This window comes from Astatotilapia calliptera, chromosome 23 (assembly GCF_964374335.1).
Source record: "Astatotilapia calliptera chromosome 23, fAstCal68.1, whole genome shotgun sequence".
In the NCBI taxonomy this organism is placed as follows: domain Eukaryota; kingdom Metazoa; phylum Chordata; class Actinopteri; order Cichliformes; family Cichlidae; genus Astatotilapia; species Astatotilapia calliptera.
The window spans coordinates 22,297,224-22,317,532 of record NC_137443.1 but is presented as its reverse complement, the minus strand read 5'-3'; the positions used below and the strand labels follow the sequence as shown (position 1 = coordinate 22,317,532).

At 41.2% G+C, this 20,309-nt stretch overlaps 2 protein-coding genes across 3 annotated transcripts; both read right to left on the bottom strand.

The window, feature by feature from the left end:
* Positions 1 to 5,653, bottom strand: inha (inhibin subunit alpha). Of its 2 annotated transcripts, none has more exons than XM_026160268.2 (2): positions 4,986 to 5,653; positions 1 to 958 (listed from the first exon to the last, which is right to left on the bottom strand). In XM_026160268.2, exons 1-2 carry the CDS (start codon positions 5,284 to 5,286, stop codon positions 216 to 218), a joined length of 1,044 nt encoding a protein of 347 aa, XP_026016053.2. In that variant the 5' UTR covers positions 5,287 to 5,653; the 3' UTR covers positions 1 to 215. The 2 variants fall into 2 exon arrangements, with proteins under 2 accessions (XP_026016053.2, XP_080153313.1); XM_080297187.1 differs by having other exon boundaries at positions 1 to 835.
* A 4,415-nt stretch (positions 5,654 to 10,068) lies between these two features.
* Positions 10,069 to 13,959, bottom strand: LOC113016852 (D-beta-hydroxybutyrate dehydrogenase, mitochondrial-like). Its single transcript, XM_026160008.2, has 5 exons — positions 13,839 to 13,959; positions 13,235 to 13,706; positions 12,610 to 12,762; positions 12,389 to 12,522; positions 10,069 to 10,608 (listed from the first exon to the last, which is right to left on the bottom strand). Exons 2-5 carry the CDS (start codon positions 13,587 to 13,589, stop codon positions 10,219 to 10,221), a joined length of 1,032 nt encoding a protein of 343 aa, XP_026015793.1. The 5' UTR covers positions 13,590 to 13,706; positions 13,839 to 13,959; the 3' UTR covers positions 10,069 to 10,218.
* Positions 13,960 to 20,309: the final 6,350 nt, after the last annotated feature.

Below are 20,309 nucleotides of genomic sequence, written 5' to 3'. Positions count from 1 at the left end.
CCCGCTAAATAACACTTTAATCAAGGTTAACATATAAAGTACAATCTGTTTTGAGGCTTATGTAGCACACACCCAAACTAGAGAACAATCAGGACAGAATTGTAAGTGAATAAGACAAAATCAAGTTTAATAAGAGCAGTAATCAAATTTCAACTGTGACTTGTAAGTAAACTGAAATCTTTTATTTGGGTGAACTGGCCTTTAAGGTCTGATGTTCAGATACATGTACACTCTTCAGGTATAATGTTAGGCAAGGTCTCATACTTGAATGAGTATCCACCATCAGATGTCGTGGTGATCCTCAGGGACCTCATGGTCCCCGGGACAGGAGCGCAACACTGAGTGATCCCCAACATTGCAGTGGTTAGATCCCCACCCGAGCAGTTTCCGTGACAGTAGTAAAACGTCAGCACTTTCGGATGGACGATCCAGTTGTCCCACCCTAGCTCCTCAAAACTGATGTCGATCTCTGCTCGGTGGCAGTCGCTGTGTAGAGGCCTTTCCTGAGAGGGCCGCTGCAGAAGATAGATGGCAGAGGGAGACCAAGGAATGGTCACTGCTGCATTGCGGGGTGACCGGGAAGGTCCACGAGGTTGAACATGGAGGTGAAGAAAGGGCATCTTGTCTGGTTCTCCTGCGTGGCACTGACAGGCTGGACAGTGGACCTGAAGAAGAAAGGGGCCTTCGGCGACAAGGGCCAGCAGGTTCTGATCCAGATGGTAGGTGGTCCATCCATCAGAGCTTGAATTTGATGGAGCCTCCGCTGCCTGGAGTCGTTCTAGTGCTGTGGTTGCAATGAAAAGCTGGGCGGAGGAGTTAGCTGTGACTGCTTCGCCTGCAAAGAACCAGAAGTGGGCTGATGTGACTACAGTGTCCTGGCTGTTGATGGAGGGCTGGAAGTAATATGTCATATGTCTGTTTGCAGTTTCTCCCTGAGCTGAGTCCGATTTGGTGCAGTCTACAGGGAGACATCAGATTAAAAAAACAAACATCTGTTAGCCTACTTAACACTTTCTTTCATCTCTAAGCACAAAGTGAAATTCTTCACAGTGAACAGCGGTGATGAAGATGTGTACATCACAGCACAGTCACTTAAGAAGGCACTTGGCTGAGTGACGAAACGTTTCTCCCACTGAAAACGCTACGTCCAGATGAACAGAACCAACTTTTGGTGATTTACTTACCTGGATGACTGAGCATGCATCAGGACACTGACAGGTATGATTACTAATTTGGATCCAGCATGAACTTCTTTCAACCTGAGAGGACACTAACAAGTTTATTTCAGCCCAGTATAAGGTTATTCTTTGACAGTTAAGTTAAACCCCAAATTACATATGCCCCATCTACACACATTTATTTAAAAAATTGTTTTCTACTTGCCTTTTATTATTTAAAAAACTGCATTGTGTTGGCTTTGTTTCTTTCCTACATGTAGTTAATGTGTCTAAACATGAGTTAAGTTTATAAAAATTAAGTGTTGCAGATAAAGTACACATCTCTGCCAGTTTACTGCAACATAACTACAGTGGGGCAAAAAAGTATTTAGTCAGCCACCGATTGTGCAAGTTCCCCCACTTAAAATGATGACAGAGGTCAGTAATTTGCACCAGAGGTACACTTCAACTGTGAGAGGCAGAATGTGAAAAAAAAATCCATGAGTCCACATGGTAGGATTTGTAAAGAATTTATTCGTAAATCAGGGTGGAAAATAAGTATTTGGTCACCTCAAACAAGGAAAATCTCTGGCTCTCACAGACCTGTAACGTCTTCTGTAAGAAGCTTTTCTGTCCCCCACTCGTTACCTGTATGAATGGCACCTGTTTGAACTCATCATCTGTATAAAGACACCTGTCCACAGCCTCAAACAGTCAGACTCCAAACTCCGCCATGGCCAAGACCAAAGAGCTTTCGAAGGACACCAGGAAAAGTATTGTAGACCTGCACCAGACTGGGAAGAGTGAATCTACAATAGGCAAGCAGCTTGGTGTGAAAAAATCAACTGTGGGAGCAATCATCAGAAAATGGAAGACATACAAGACCACTGATAATCTCCCTCGATCTGGGGCTCCACGCAAGATCTCATCCCGTGGGGTCAAAATGATCATGAGAACGGTGAGCAAAGATCCCAGAACCACACGGGGGGACCTGGTGAATGACCTGCAGAGAGCTGGGACCAAAGTAACAAAGGTCACCATCAGTAACACACTACAACGGCAGGGAATCAAATCCCGCAGTGCCAGACGTGTTCCGCTGCTGAAGCCAGTGCATGTCCAGGCCCGTCTGAAGTTTGCCAGAGAGCACATGGATGATACAGCAGAGGATTGGGAGAATGTCATGTGGTCAGATGAAACCAAAGTAGAACTTTTTGGTATAAACTCAACTCGTCGTGTTTGGAGGAAGAAGAATACTGAGTTGCATCCCAAGAACACCATACCTACTGTGAAGCATGGGGGTGGAAACATCATGCTATGGGGCTGTTTTTCTGCCAAGGGGACAGGACGACTGATCCGTGTTAAGGACAGAATGAATGGGGCCATGTATCGTGAGATTTTGAGCCAAAACCTCCTTCCATCAGTGAGAACTTTGAAGATGAAACGAGGCTGGGTCTTCCAACATGACAATGATCCAAAACACACCGCCCGGGCAACAAAGGAGTGGCTCCGTAAGAAGCATTTGAAAGTCCTGGAGTGGCCTAGCCAGTCTCCAGACCTCAACCCCATAGAAAATCTGTGGCGGGAGTTGAAAGTCCGTGTTGCTCGGCGACAGCCCCAAAACATCACTGCTCTCGAGAAGATCTGCATGGAGGAATGGGCCAAAATACCAGCTACTGTGTGTGCAAACCTGGTAAAGACCTATAGTAAACGTTTGACCTCTGTTATTGCTAACAAAGGTTATGTTACAAAGTATTGAGTTGTATTTTTGTTATTGACCAAATACTTATTTTCCACCCTGATTTACGAATAAATTCTTTACAAATCCTACCATGTGGATTCATGGATTTTTTTTTTTTTCACATTCTGTCTCTCACAGTTGAAGTGTACCTCTGGTGCAAATTACTGACCGCTGTCATCATTTTAGGTGGGGGAACTTGCACAATCGGTGGCTGACTAAATACTTTTTTGCCCCACTGTATAAGTAAGGCTGCATTACAATATGCAGCACTGAAATTTAAGCATTGTCACCACCTAGGAGGTTGTGTTTTTAGTAGTGTTTGTGTGCATGCATGCCATTATGTTTGTAAAAACAATGGCTCAAACAGTTGAATGAATTCTGATAAAACTTTGCAGGAGTGTAAAGTGGGATCATGTTAACAATCCATTAAAATTTGGCTTAAATGCACCATTGTCTTCAAGGTCAGCTTAATGATTTATTGGTTGAAAATTGATAAAAAGCCTTATGACTTGATAACTATGATTCTTACAAGTGTGGTGTGTCAACACATACCTCTCATAGACCTCTCCTTTAAGGTCAAGTTTGATTGATCTGAAGGTCAAAGTGTTAATAATGCTAACAAGAACCATTTAAAATGACAAGAGGTTTTCACTCTGACCAAACTTACTGATATGATACTATGGTAAGTACTGTAAGAAATACCGTCCAGGGAGTGAGCCACCTCGGCAGACAGCACTTCAGGGCGAGTGCCATTAGTTCCATTACATTTTAGAGAAGGCAAATATATTTAAAACTAATGTCTCTGAGGTTGCAACTCACACTATAACAGTGATGGATAAACAGCACTGGCAAATTTTTTTTCCCCCCAAAAATCCCATATTTATTAATGGAAACTTTAGAGCCAACAATCCGTTTCACCCTTTTTTTGAGGTGTTCTATTTTATTTTCAATTAGACAAGAATTATCATTAAAGGTGATCAGGTGTGTTCAAAGGTTACCAAAATAAATCGACTTTTAATTCACATACAAAGAGTGATATAACATAAAGCTTGAGGAAATTCAGTGAAGGTGATGAATATCAGTAGATCAGGTTAATTTTAAACAACTTACTTTTGTGTGTATTTTGTGAGTTTTTGAAACTTTTATACACTCTATGTTGGTTGTAACAGAGAGTGTATAAAAGACAGATGGTGCTGCCACCATGGGGTGAAAAGAGAACATTACACATTATTGATTCTGTTTGTGGCAGCGGGCCAGAACTAATACGTTTTAAGGAAGGAGCGAGGGGACATATAAAATCTGATTTAGTGCCATGATTGGCCCGGGACAGACTTTGGACATCGCCCTGTCTAAGGACATAAAGACTAAATCACATATCTGTCTACCTAACTATTAATTGTTTTATTTGGAACATGTAAATATACCTAAAATAGCAGAATACATTGTCTGAGAAGCTTCTTCAGTTCTCCTCAGAACTGAAGAAGCTTCTCGGATGAGAGGTGAAACGTCTTCAAATAACTTAAAGATGTCCAGATGCTTTTCTTTCCAAGCTCCTTAGAGAGCAGAATACATTGTAAATAGGAAAATAAAACAAAGTTAATATGCTGAGTTGTTGTGAATGTCTCTATATTTTACACAATTTAGATGCTTGGAAAGGAGTAGGATGAAGTTTACACTTATTTGATCCCACCACCCTTAATACTATTACATAATTTTGATTATTCAGTGTATCTTATTATCGTACTACCTGGCATTTGGATAGATGCAATTCTGCTGCGCATCATTTTGTTTTTACTACTAATACAAATGTATATTAATGGATGTTAAAAGAAGTAAAAATATGTATAACCATCTATAATATACAAATAATAAACTTTGCAAGGAAATTTTGCAGAAAAATTTTGCAAATAATGGCATCCTTATGGTTTTCATTTAGAATAAGATCTATTAAAACTTAAAGTCAAAATGTATCCGTATACTGTTTTATTTGTAAGAGTAAGAGGACATTTGACCTGTTGATCGATTTAAAGACCCGTGTGGAGTTTTAGACTCACTCCACTCAAACAGATAAGTGCAAAAGAATTTCTCACCTGAACCCGGGAACAGAATTATTTGCGATGATTCCTGGTTCGGACGGGTTTGAGGATTAACCCATGATGTTCTGCTTGTCCTGTGGGCCCTCTGGTGCACGTGCCTCGTATCAGGAGGTACCCTGTCTGCATCGGGACCTTGCAGCGTGCTCAGAGGGGGTTCTTCGAGCCCGAGACCTTCCAGAACCCGTACTTTGAACCAGGATAGCACAGCCCCACGGGACAGCTCCTCACCCATGGAAGCTTGAATTATACCATGGATGCAAAGAGGACCCAGGATGAGGACAGTACAGGACACCATGACTATATATCTTGAAACTCTTGATGAGAGGGGGAAAAAAAATCCTTAAAGTAGGCGCAACAATTTTTACAGCTTCAGAGTCTGCCTTGTTTGTCTGGTTACCTCTAGAAAATGGATTCCCTCCTGTTGCTTTCCCTGTTTTCTAACATATTTGTTTTGTCTCTGCGTGCTATCTGCCTCTGAGGGAAGTCTGTGAAGTAAGGCATTCTGCTGGTGAAACAAATGGAAGATAAAGAGTGACCTTGACGGATTGGATGTTACACACAGTAACAGGGGAATGTGTCTCTGTCTGCTTCTTTGTCCTACTCAGTTGTTTCTGGGTAGATTGGTTTACTTTAATCTTCAGCATACAGATAAAAACATATAAATGCCACAAATATATAAACTTCTCCTTTTTTATTTGATGTGAATTAAATTTAGGCATCTGTCAAGACATTCCTCCTCTCAGATTTCTGTATGCTTCCATGTTGCACACTCTTACACACACACACACACACACACACACACACACACACACACACACACACACACACACACACACACACACACACACACACACACACACACACACACACACACACAAAAGCAGTAATACATTTTGAAATGATAGGAAGGAAATTGGAAATCCTTTCAAAATTAGGAATAAATCTACCTGTGATCACTAAATCTGTAGTCTGGCATTAAGCTGAACACACACAGCTGTCAAAAACAAAATGCCTTTGTCTGCGCCTCTTTATCTGACTGACCTTGAATCCCTGTCTGGGAAAATGTTTTCCGTGGTTTAGGTTTGAGGAGAATTTACAGTATAACCTTTAAACAGGCCTAAAAGCACATTTTCACAGTAGTTTTCTTTTAAAATAGGCATATTTGATCATATATGATCCAGGCGATTGATATATGCATTTTTTGTCTGTTTGTTTTGTTGGTTTTTCTTTTTTTGCCCTTTGTCACCGTCCCTCTTCCCCGCAGTTTTTCTTTCCCCCAGTCAAGTCTGTCCCGTGTGTAGTAAGTGAAAATAAAATAAACAATAAACGCAAAGGTGAATCAAATAGACCATTACGGCAAGGCTGGGATGGTCCATTTGGTAAAGTAAATCCGTTCGGCATCTTTCTTTGCCTTTAGACAATAATTCTGATGGCAAAAGAACCAAACAGGACAGGCGGAAAAAATAGATAAATAAAATAAATAAATAAAAATTAAATAAATAAAATAAATAAATAAAAATTAAATAAATAAAATAAATAAATAAAAATTAAATAAATAAAATAAATAAATAAAAATTAAATAAATAAAATAGGCATATTTTCAATCAGTAAAGCTTTTATTTTGAGCAAATGTTAAGATGTGAAAGTACAACCAAATCCGTGAAATGATGAATAGAATGAAAACCCATCCTAGCCCACCGAGGAGCTTTAAGAGTAGTGCACCTCAAACTCGTGGACTTAATCCTGAAGCAGGAGAGATCTTTTTTCAACAAACTTTTAAAATAAGCAATAAGGGAAAATTCAAGAAAAGAGTTTTCCACAAAGTCTTGCAGAAATGGCAGATATCTGACATAGTGCATTGCTAGGTGGGTATAAAAAGGATCAAACTTTTCCCACTGCTTTATCCGTTTGAAAATCAGCTTCTATGTGTTTTTGGGATCATTGTCCACACTCAAATATTTCCAAGTTTCAACTGTCTATCTGCTGATTTGAGTTGAAGATTGTAGCATTGTCTTAACACACGCTTGAATGTTCCACAACAGGGAGCTGTCAAAATGTCTGCTTTTATAGAGGAGCTCACACTTGCTGATGGTCATAAAGGTGAACATAAATGGGCACTTTGACATCAACATTACGATGTAGTCACAAAACATAGAAGGAAAGGACAGCCTTGATTTAGCAGATTTTTCCAGGTTTAGAAGCTCAACTTTGGTTTTCTGTCTTCTTTCAGGTGAAGGACTAGATATATGTGGGACCTTCAGATTGTTCCTGCCTCTGAGACTCTCTGGGATGATATAAAACCAGACTGGATGTTAAAAACATTTGTCACATGCTCAAGAGTATGTAAGGAGAGATTAATCAAAGCTTAACTTTCAGTTTTTGCAGCAGAAGATGGTAGGAAATATTTGGATGTATTTAAGAGAATATTCATTTATTCAGTAGTGTTAGTTTACATTGGCAGTTTGAGCTCCATAATTTTAACAGTTATAAATTAAAGATAATGCTGAAATGAACAATTACTTTTATTATCTACTGTTTCCTTCATTTAATTATTTTTTAATACAACAAAAAGATAAAAGAAAGAAGAAGAAAAAAGATATTTGATACATACATACATATGTATATATATGCACATACATATATATATATATATAGAGAGAGAGAGAGAGAGCGAGAGAGAGAGAGAGACAGATTTTTTTTGGTAATCTTGAATCTCGTGTTCACAGTACAAAAAACAAAAAACTTCATTTGCTTCTCTTGGTTTCTGAACACTTATTCTTTCCAATTTGCTTTGGCACTTACACACTGGTTTGTTAACATGTGACGTCAAGACTCATCAGCAAGTGTTTGTTAAAAAAAATAAATAAACGTTTCTTTGTGTGTCTGTTAGTAATGAAAGAGTAGTGGCTGACTCTCAGCTGATAATGAATTTGTCTGTGAATGAAAGCATTGACGGCCAACATGGAGACAGAACCTATGATTTAGCATTAATAAGATATGCAGTTATACAACATGAACATATTCTGTGTTTCAAAAGGTGGTGGTATGAAACACATTACTTCATTAAAAAAAAAAAAAACCCTAGTATGGGCATTGAACTCATGCCCTGTTAACACCATATGATAACAATCTGAGCTTAGTGGCATACTGGGATTACTTTTTTCAACTTGAGAAAAATGTGTGCTTATCCAGAAATATTTCAGTTGGTACCAATGAAAACAACCATTAAATGGATAAACCCAAATCTTGGATGCTCCATTTTGCCTACTAATCAGAAGATAGCTGTGTAGTTCATTCAACGAGTAATGTGGATGAAACAATTGAGAATGGTATACTTATACAGCTATTGTTGTATTGCTGAGTCAGCTGGGATAAGTAAAGAATGGGGGTAATTTTATGTTAAGTTTTTCTTAATATAACCACTGTAACCTTTTGACTTTTTCTACTGAAACATTATGTATGAAAAGCATAATTATGTTTACTTGATAGCCATTAATTAATTAGAGGTTGCACTATCGTTCTCAGGCATAAAAGAAGTCCTAAACCTAGCATCCTCTTCTGTCACACCAACTCTCTGCATGTCCGGTATCCAGGAATGTACTCTGTGATCTTTGTCTTTTCTTCCTGCCTGGCAGCGCCATCTTCAATATCCTTTATCCCTCTATAGTTACTACAGTTCTGCATATTACACTTGCTGCAAATCAGTACCAGTACACTTCATCTCCTTTTCTCAGACATTCTCCCTCTCCAAGATTGTGTTCAACCACCTGGCCAAAAACTCCACTACCCTCTCTCCACAGGTATGTCATCTGTACACTCTTCATCCGCTTCATAGCTGTCCACATTTTCTCTTCTCTACACCTTTAATCCAAGAAGGGACATTAAAATGTGAGGAATAATAAATACAAAAAGTGTGAGAAGGCTTTTAAAATGTGTGGCTACAAGATCTTTCAAAGTATTGGCATATCTGCATTGACAAGATTTGGGCCTTTGATGTAGCCCTGGTGTTATAATACTGCTAAGTTACCAAATAATCACTGCCACTCATCTAAGCAGGAAAAAGTTGCCACACCTACACTGAAGATCAGATAGAAAGATGAGGAAAAGAGGGAACCGTAATGAGAGACAGGAACCAATGAAAACAAAAACAATATTGGTCTAAAGAACACAGACTACAGGCATTGGAAAACAGAAAGCTTCTGGCATCAAAAATCTGTTCTACTTCTTTCAGTTTCTCTACATTCATATGTAGAGAAACCACCAATTAGGCTTGGATTCATTAAAACATGTTGTGCAGCAGTGTTGCTCAAACTGAACTCTTTACCTTGCACTATTATAAACATTTGTGTGTTATATGAATATTTATTATTGTAGAGTCTTTACCTTACAAATAAACGCATCTTGAGGAAACTTGATGTGAATTGGGGCTATATATTTTTTACCCCCAGCATTTTCAAGCTCTTGTAATTACTTAATCCACATGAAATTTTCAAAGCAGAAAAAATAAAAACTTTGTGGCACATTTTTTTGCTATAACAGCATGAATATCAATTTTTATATCTATGACCCAGAGGAACATAATTTTGCACCGTTACCTTGGAGGACCTCTTTCTGATAATTCACTAACAACCCCCCCCAAAAGTCAGTAAACTTAAGTAAAGGCTCATACCAACCATGTGGCAAAGTTCAAAATATGTTATAGCATGTGGAATGTCCCTCTTTTTTAACCTACAGTTCGATTGCAGGTTCATTCTGTGTAAATAAGCGGACTAGGAAAATATTCATATTATGACGGTTATGTTTTGCATGGTTTACTTTAATATACTAAAATTATTGTCCAAAAAAGTAAAAAAAGAAAATCCTGAAGGTAAACAGCCAGGCAAAACTCCAGAAATCAAGCTACAACTCGTACTCATAATCCTGCTAATTAACATTTACGCCCCCCCCCCACACACACACACAAAAGCAGTAATACATTTTGAAATGACAGGAAGTAAATTGGAAATACTTTCAAAGTTAGGAATAAATCTACCTGTGATCACTAAATCTGTAGTCTGGCATTAAGCTGAATACTGGGTTTCAAATGTCTCAAGATCAGTCTGTTTCATGAGGCTATATTTGTTTCATACCTTTTATTATTGTTATTAGTAGTATTATTAATTATAAAGCCATAAATGTTGTGTATTAAGTCCTTAACATTTTTAAAGACAATAGGAAGAGCTTAGTATTACAGATAGCTATTTTGTGGGTCTCGCTTAGCATAAAGCATTTCTTTTCTGCATGTGTACATTGAGCTGAGAGAAAACACAGCATCAGCCAGGAGGGTTGGCAGAAATGGGAAGATGCTGAAGAAAAACATCTCCATGGTGGAGACCAGCAGGTATCTGTGTTTCGGCCGAGCAGATGTGACCGCGTGCAGCATTGCTGCGATGACCGGATCGGCGTCCTTGAATCCCACCCTACATGTTGACGTGAAGTAGTCATTGGCCAGATCAATGTACTCTCTGCCAAAGATTCGTTTTTTCTCATCATCCAGTTTGTTCCAGATGTCCAAAGCAGTTTTCCTCTTCAGGATGTTAGTGGCTTGGCCAAAATTACCTGGCTGAATGATGCTGACCTGAAAGGGAGTTTATGTTCAGTTAGTCCATTTACAGCGTTTTTGTGTGTATCTGTGTTTCTGTGTGTGTTTTAACTTAAACAACAAATCCATGACATTTATGAAAGGTTATTTGCGTTCCTGATGAAACTTGAGCTAGCTTAGCATAAAGACTCAACTAGGAGGAAAGAGTCTTCTATCAGGTATTATTAAATCTTGATGGGTGTTCACATCAGTATCAATTACTCCAACTCATGGATTCCTGTAAACCCATAACTTGTTTTCTCACTTCTATTTTTGTTGGGTTAGACCAAAAAGAAGAAATGGATTAGGCAAACTTTAGATATACTCTAATTAATTTTCTATGATATATACTATGATGTCATGTTTGATCACAATAATCTCAAAATTAAGGACACAGAGCTAATATTTTTACATTTTTAAGTAAAGATTTAGGTTTCAAGAGAAACAATGTGGTTTTGAAAAATGGCAAAGCTTGCACAATGTTCAAGGTTTCTGCCCTGGACTCGTTCAAATGGTCACAACGTAACTGGTAAACACATGCTCACTTAGAGCTTCATGTCTGTTAATGAAATACACATTAACAGACAAACAGTCTTGAGCCACCCCTCATTTGTTTATATTTTGTTTCCAAGAAGCCAAAATTTTCTGTATTTTTTTCAAAGTGGTCTTGATCAATAGCTTGCTGGACTTTCTAAAGGTCTTTCAAAGTTTTTTGGGGGGGGCATTGGTTGCTATTTTAGTCATCTGTGGTAACAGGTAACTTAGTAAAGAACCAGGTTTAAATTGCATTTAGAGGCACTATGTTAATAGCTGCCCATTGCAAAAACACATTTAAGGACAAAAGGAGAAGTGGGAGGCCTTTAAAAATCCTACAGCAGATGAAAAGCATCTTAAGAAATAGGGAAAAAAAAAACAAAAAAACCCCACCTAATCAGAAACGTTTTCAGTGGAAGGCTGGCTGTCAAGAAGCCATTCTTATTGAATGGAAAGAGGGAGAAAAGGCTGAAAGGCTGAGGTGTGAAAATTACACAAGAACTGGACTAAAAAGCTTTGACAACTGTTCTGATGGAGTGATGAATCCATATTTGACATTTTTGGTTCAAATGGCCATCATTTTTACAAAAGGTCAGGAGAGTGGTACAACAGTGACTTTCTTGATGCATGCTCAATCATCCAGGTAAGCAAATCCCAAATAATTGATTCTGAAACCTGCAGTCAGCTGGGACTGAAGAAGTCACTTGGATAAGTGAAAAAATGTTTCTCACACTGAAAATGTTACGTCTAGATGAACAGAATCATTTTTTTTAGAGCCCCCACCGTGTCTACAGCCATCTGTAAAACACGGTGGGGGCTCTGTCATGGTTTGGGGCTGCATTTGAACCACTGGTGTAAATTAATAAAATTATGAACAGAATCAAAGCAGCCAAATTGTTCTGTGTGTTATACAAGTGTGAGAACCAGATGTTTCTCTGAATCCTGTTCCTAAAAGCAAAATAAATAAGCATTGGAATGTCTTGGAAAATCCAATGAAAACATACCATGGTTTTTCATTAGAATGTGATGTCCCACAGCACTGGCAAAAACAACTCTGTACAGTGTAATTAAAATAAAAAAAAATTCAACTTTACTTACTCAATGAACCGTATTCATAGAAAGACTTCGTTCCCATTCCCCTCACAGGCATAACATTTTATGTACCACAGAATTACTAAATTTTCTACTTCATGCTTTACAGTGTCATGGGATGTTTTTGTGTATCTTTTCACCCATTCGGTACCTTCACGCCAAAACTAGCCATTTCCACTCTTAAGCAGTCAGCAAATGCCTCCAGTCCTCTCTTTGACACACTGTATGCTCCCATGTTCAAGCAGTAGAAGAAGGAAAAGATACTTGACACAAAAACCATCCGACCTGAAAACATTACACAAGCCTTTATTATCCATAACGCCACTACAGTATAAATGTGAGGACAGTAATGTAGCTACACATGGAACTCACCTTTGCTGGCACGAACCAGCGGTAGGAAAGCGATAGATGTCCTAATGGATCCAAACAGGTTAACATCCACCATGTTTTGGAAATCTTCAATAGTGTTCCATTCGATCTCGGCCCAGTCTGAGATCCCAGCATTGTTCACAACTGCCCACAGACCTGACAAACAATAAAATCCCACTGACCCTACTTTTTTCTTTAGAGAAATGTAGTTTTAAATGTGAAATAAAAAACATGCAACATGTCATGGATAGACCAAATAGACTAGAAAGTTATTTTTTTCCCACACTATTTGTCAAATTTGTAAAAGTTTTATTTCTTGCAAAAACAGAAACTGAACTGGCCTTTGGAAAGTTGACCTCACAAGCTAAAAAAATTAAAAGACTGGATTTACTGTGGATTCAAGACTTTTCATTATTCACCTTTGCCTTTTAATCTGTAACTATCATTGAGATTTTATCCTTACATATTTAAATACAAACAAGTCAAGAGATAAAGATAAAGAGATAAAGAAAAGTCAAAAGTTTGTCTTTTCTTTATCTATGGAAATAAGCAAACAATAAAATACAATTTTCTCCTTTTTGCCATGGCTAATCTTTGATACATTTTTTCCATTGAGCTAAACTCCTACCTTTCTCTGGCAGGTTCTCCTGCACCATTTTCTTTGCCTGCTGCAAGTCTTCATCCCTTGTGACATCCAACTTGAGGATTTTTAGATTACTGGAACTCTGTCTGACCAGGCTCTGGGCTCCAGCTCCTCCTGGAGACAAACACCCAGCAAAGACCACAAACCCCTTTTGGTCCAAACAGCGAGCCAGGTGGTGCCCGAAGCCACTGTCACAGCCTGTTATCAGCACAGCATGGCCACAGCTGTCCAACACATGGTTGGAGCGGTAGATGGAAATAAGCTTGGAATAGATGAAGAGGAGGATGGCAGTGATGGGGATGATGCTGACCATTTCGATGAGGAAGAAAATGGTGATCATGCTGCTGAAGTTTCAATGAATTACTGTGCTAGATGATTATCTGTATAGATGCACGGTTGATGAGGTTCAGAGGATAGACTGGCCACCTTCCTTGGCATGTGTAGAATATATAAGTAGCTTCACCAGAAAGAAAGAAAACAGAAACAAGATTCAAAACAAGTGAAAATAGACGAAATCTTTTCTTCTAATAGAGAAAACGTTTCTTCTTGAAACATTAAAAAAGGCCACAAAATAAAGATTAACTCTTACCAGAAGTGTCATCTCATGTTCTGGTGAAAGGGAGTGCAGTCTTTAAATAACAAGTCATCAGGTGAACTCTGCCAGGACGACAACGTCAGATCAGAGTTTTTTTTTTTTTTTACAAAATGCCTCCGGCTGCTTTCATTTGAGACATATCTTTGTAAGACATCATATGTGTACTGGAACCTTCACACAATTATGTGGGGATAGCTTTTGTGGCTTTACCAAGAACTAAAGATTACAAAAAAGTACAGGAAGTAAAGATTATACAAAAGGGTATTATACAGGGGCACTGCAAACAGCCAAAGTGTTTGTTGCCTCAGTTCAACAAGTCAGTAGTTGTTTCATCAGGAGCAGACATTAAAAAGGAAACAAATAATCTTGTCGACACAGCCAACAAATAATCGAAACAACTGGCTATAGGCAGACTTATAGAGCTATAGAGCTTTAAGGCATCAGTAGTCAGTCTGTCCCCCTCTTTTTTTTTTTTTCTTGCCTGTCCCGTTTGGCTCTTTTGCCATCAGAATTATTGTCTAAAGGCGAAGAAAGATGCACAACGAATTTACTTTACCAAATAGACCATCCCAGCCTTGCCGTAATGGTCTATTTGATTCACCTTTTATTGTTTATTTTATTTTTTATTTTCACTTGCTAAATACGGGACAGACTGAGGAAAAGACAGGGGAGAAAGAAAGAGGGAAAGAAAAACAGCGGAGAAGAGGGACAGGGATAAAGGGCAAAAAACAAAAACCAACAAAATAAGCAGACAAAAAATACATATATCAATCACCTGGATCACCTGTTGAGAAAGAAAAAAGAAAACAAGCAGAAGAAAAAGAGAGCAATAGAATAAACAACATCATGATGATATATGGGAATATGACAGTAAATACTAAATATTAAACATTATTGTGAAGCACGTAAGATCGACAGCGCACAGTGTGCTTTGAGGTAGGAGCCAAGACATATCTTTGTAAGACATCATATGTGTACTGGAACCTTCACACAATTATGTGGGGATAGCTTTTGTGGCTTTACCAAGAACTAAAGATTACAAAAAAGTACAGGAAGTAAAGATTATACAAAAGGGTATTATACAGGAACACTGCAAACAGCCAAAGTGTTTGTTGCCTCAGTTCAACAAGTCAGTAGTCGTTTCATCAGGAGCAGACATTAAAAAGGAAACAAATAATGTTGTTGACACAGCCAACAAATAATCGAAACAACTGGCTATAGGCAGACTTATAGAGCTATAGAGCTTTAAGGCATCAGTAGTCAGTCTGTCCCCCTCTTTTTCTTTTTTTTTTCTTGCCTGTGCCGTTCGGTTCTTTTGCCATCAGAATTATTGTCTAAAGGCGAAGAAAGATGCACAACGGATTTACTTTACTAAATGGACCATCCCAGCCTTGCCGTAATGGTCTATTTGATTCACCTTTTATTGTTTATTTTATTTTTTATTTTCACTTGCTAGATACGGGACAGACTGAGGAAAAGACAGGGGAGAAAGAAAGAGGGAAAGAAAAACAGCGGAGAAGAGGGACGGGGATAAAGGGCAAAAAACAAAAACCAACAAAATAAGCAGACAAAAAATACATATATCAATCACCTGGATCACCTGTTGAGAAAGAAAAAAGAAAACAAGCAGAAGAAAAAGAGAGCAATAGAATAAACAACATCATGATGATATATTGGAATATAACAGTAAATACTAAATATTAAACATTATTGTGCAGCACGTAAGCCACAGCCACAGCCCCGTCCTCCAGGGCATGAAGCAGGTATGGAAGCAATCAAAACTCCAGACATCCAGAGGCCCTCAGAGCACAAGAGACCAAGGAAGACCAACAGAGGGGCAGCCGCGCCACTATCCCAGAAAGAGCCGAGGAGAGTCCCAGATGAGGGGTCACTCAGCAGCCGTGGAGCAGAAGCCAGGGGGGGGTTGCGGTGACGTGCCCGTGAGCTCCGCCGGCAGCCAGCTGTGCCAGAGTGACTGAGGCTGGGGGCACCCCACCCCCGAAGTGGCCCGAGCGAGCCCCAGGCCCGAATAAGCAGCCACCAAGGAGTGAGCCGGTGTGTGCCTGTCCCATCCCCGGACACAAAGAACCACCAGTGCACCGATGTCTGAGGGCGTCTGCCACTGGAAGGGGAAGTGGTGGGGGGAGATAGGCCTCCATACCTTGGAGGGCCTGAGATGTCCCTAGAGAGGTGACATCTGATACCTGACCTGACATATGGACACAAACAAGCAGGCACACACAGATACAAACATCCATTCCCACCCTCATGCTCTCATATGCACTTACTCCACACTCACCCAACGTGGAGACAGACATAGAGAGACACTGTACACACAATCACACTCCCCAAGTGTATTCTAAGCGCCTAGGTACCCTTGCCCCTGGAGGGGGAAACTGCACCCAGACCCGGGTGGTGTTACCCTTTTCCCTGGGGTGGGGAGAAGCAGACCGCCCTGACTCCGCAGCAGCAGGGAGGCCCCACATTCCAGACCCCAGTCGGACGGCCAACTGCTCCTCCTAGCCCTCCTGCTCCAGCAGGCCGCAGAGAACGGGGGTGTGTGAAGACTCCAAACCTCCCTCCGCCTGCTCATTTGTAGTGTTGATGCATGTGTGTTCTAAGGTGCATATAAACCCAGGAGGGCATGGAGCTACCTGCCAGAGAGCAGCAGGTAAGCGCATAGCCCCTCCTGATAGCCCTCAATGTCTACATGTATTTAAAATTGAGAGGTGGGCAACGACGCCAGGGGTGAGGTTGTACACCCTGATGGTCTTTTGGATTCCGTGTAGTGTGCTCACCCCCAAGATCCTATATGTATGTGTAATGAGAGTGTGAGTAATGTGAATGTCTAAGTTGTGGGATAAAATTGAGGCAGAGGCAGCCAGAAGGGGACAGATGGGGGGGGGGGGGGGGGGGGGATGCCTCCCCTGCACCCTGGTGACACACCCTTACCCCAAGGCCCTACATGTGTGGGTGATTGTGGTGGAGCGGGAAGAGGGAGGCAGCTGAAGATGGGGAGGGAAGGAAGGGAGGGGCAAGTGACCCCTCCCTGGATCCAGTTCCCCCGCTGACCCCAGTAGGCACCCCGATACTCCGCAACCCGCCAGGGAAAGGGGGTCCTGGCCCATCCGGACCGGGGGCCAGTACAGCAGCGCCGCCTGACCCCGCAGAGCCCGGGACAGCCCACCCGACCCCACCACCCACCCCGTCATCCACTCATCTTCCAGAGTACACAAGACAATAGACGCCCAGGCTGAGATCTTCCTCCACCTCTCCTGTATCTCCCCCTCCTGCAGAGAGTTCCTGAAGAGAGGAGACCTCCTGCAAGATGTAACAACCTTCCCTACCAGTTGAAGAGCCCCCCAGGTGGCTTGATGCACTGGCGGCACCCTGCGCCAGGGCTGGGCCCCCAAACACCCACCCGCCCACAACCCCCCCGAGGCCCAGCCAGGGCCCCAGCCCAGAGACAGAGCGCCCCCAGAACTTCACGCCCGTCCCGGACCCACCCAGGGGCAGCCAGGCTACCAGGTCAGTAACCCACGTCCGTCAGCACAGACCCTCCCTTAGCCCCGCTGCACGCAGCCACGAGGAAACCGTCACTTAAGAGCCAACAGAACCCTTAATAGGCCGTGACCGCTACCCCAGGTTCAGCCCTCCAAGGAAGATGCTCCTGGGGAACCCCCCGACGCCCCAAGCCTGTCCCTACCCCCACACCAATCACAACAGCGAAGGCAGGACCAAATTATGACCTCCCACCCCCATTAGGTGATGGAGCTGATCAAAGGAGCCCAGAGCAATTGATCTGATGTGGTGGCAGAGGCTGTATCAAGACTAATGTAATCTAATAGATAGTTTATATTGGTTAGAATTAAGATTATCTTTATTTTTCCTTATGCTATGCATAGGGCAGTGAAAACCATATGGGCGATATTCTTTTCTGAAGTGACATTATCTAAGCTGCCAACAAACACACTAAAGGGGAAGTTGGAATGTTACATTTCAGACACTTCGATAAGTCTTCACATATCTCGCGCCCAAACTTCTGAACTGGTGGACAGAACCAAAGAGCGTGGATATAATTGTCCGGTGAATTGGTTTGGCAGTGTGAGCAGTTGTTGGTAGACGTAAAGCCCATCTTGAACATCCGATGACCTGTATAGTGCACTCTATGTAGTATTTTGTATTGAATTAATTGAAGACTGGGATTTCTAATTAGATGAAAGGTTTTTAAGCAAATCTGAGACCAGAAGTTTTGGTCTAAGTTAACTGATAAATCCGCTTCCCATTTTGCAATAGGAAGTGATATTGATTCATCTGTTTTAGAAAGCATTCTGTATTTTTTGGAAAGTAATTTGGGGGGTTTTAAGAGTAAGAAATTGAACCACACTTGGTGGTGTTTGTAGTTCAACTTGACCCGGTTTAATTTTCTTTTTTACTATGGATTTAATTTGTTGATATTCTAAAAATATTTTCATGTTCATCCCATATTGTGTAACTAGGCTGTCAAATGAGATAAATTCTGTTCCTTCTAGTATATGTTCTAAATACACTGAACAAAAATATAAACGCAACACCTTTGTTACTGCTCCCATTCCCCATGGGATGGACGTAGAGACCTAAAATTCATTCCAGATACACAATATAACCATCCCTCCCAAACAGTGGTCACAAATCAGTCCAAATGTGTGGTAGTGGGCACATCTGCTATATTGAGATAATCCATCCCACCTCACAGGTGTGCCACATCAGGATGCTGATCTGACATCATGAGTAGTGCACAGGTGTACCTCAGACTGCTCACAACAAAAGGCCACCCTGGAATGTGCAGTTTTGTCTCACAGCAAAATGCCACAGATGCCACAAGCAATGAGGGAGCGTGCAATTGGCATGCTGACAGCAGGAATGTCAACCAGATCTGTCGCCCGTGCATTGAATGTTCATTTCTCAACCATAAGCCGTCTCCACAGGCGTTTCAGAGAATATGGCAGCACATCCAACCGGCCTCACAACCGCAGACCTCGTGTAACCACACCAGCCCAGGACCTCCACATCCAGCAGGTTCACCTCCAAGATTGTCTGAGACCAGCCACCCAGACAGCTGCTGGAACAATTGGTTTGCACAACCAAACAATTTCTGCACAAACTGTCAGAAACCGTCTCAGGGACGCTCAACTGCATGCCCGTCGTCCTCATCGGGGTCTTGACCTGACTCCAGCTCGTCGCCGTAACAGACTTGTGTGGGCAAATGCTCACATTCGATGGCGTCTGGCACGTTGGAGAGGTGTGCGCTTCACGGATGAATCGTGGTTCACATTGTTCAGGGCAGATGGCAGCTGAGAATGTCCCAGTTCTTGCATGGCCAGCATACTCACCGGACATGTCACCCATTGAGCATGTTCGGGATGTGCTTGACCGGTGTATACGACAGCGTGTACCAGTTCCCACGAATATCCAACAACCTCGCACAGCCATTGAAGTGGAGTGGACCAACATTCCACAGGCCACAATTGACAATCTGATAGACTCCATGCGACGATGTGTTGCACTGCATGAGGCAAATGGTGGTCACACCAGATACTGACCGGTTCTGGGTCCCCAGACCCCCAATAGCGCAAAAAACTGCACATTCCAGGGTGGCCTTTTGTTGTGGGCAGTCTGAGGTACACCTGTGCACTACTCATGATGTCAGATCAGCATCCTGATGTGGCACACCTGTGAGGTGGGATGGATTATCTCAATATAGCAGATGTGCCCACTACCACACATTTGGACTGATTTGTGACCACTGTTTGGGAGGGATGGTTATATTGTGTATCTGGAATGAATTTTAGGTCTCTACGTCCATCCCATGGGGAATGGGAGCAGTAACAAAGGTGTTGCGTTTATATTTTTGTTCAGTGTATTTGATTCCTTTACCACTCCAATCTGAAAAGTTTATCATATTATTGTTTTGTAATATGTCAGGGTTGTTCCAGATAGGTGTACGTTTGCATGGGATTAATGAAGACTCCGTCAATTTTAGAAACTCCCACCATGCTGTCAGAGAAGAGCTGATGTTCACGCTTTTAAAGCATTCATGTCATTGGATATTTGAGCTGATGAATGGTAGGTCTGAAATCTCTAGATTATTGCAAAGTGCTTGTTCTACAGCTAGCCAAGGTTCGTTTAAGAGGGTATGTTTTAGCCATCCTGAGATAAATTGAAGCCTGTTGGCTAAGAAGTAGTGCTGAAAGTTAGGCAGTTCTAGTCCTCCTTTATCCTTGGTCTTTTGTAGTGTTTTTAAGCTGATTCGTGGGGGGTTATTTTTCCAAAGGAATTTGGACATATATGAATCTAGAGATCTGAACCAATCTTGTGGCGGTTTAGTTGGGATCATTGAGAATAAATAATTTATTTTTGGTAAGACCATCATTTTTATAGCGGCAACCCTTCCCATGAGTGATATGGGTAAACATTTCCACCTAG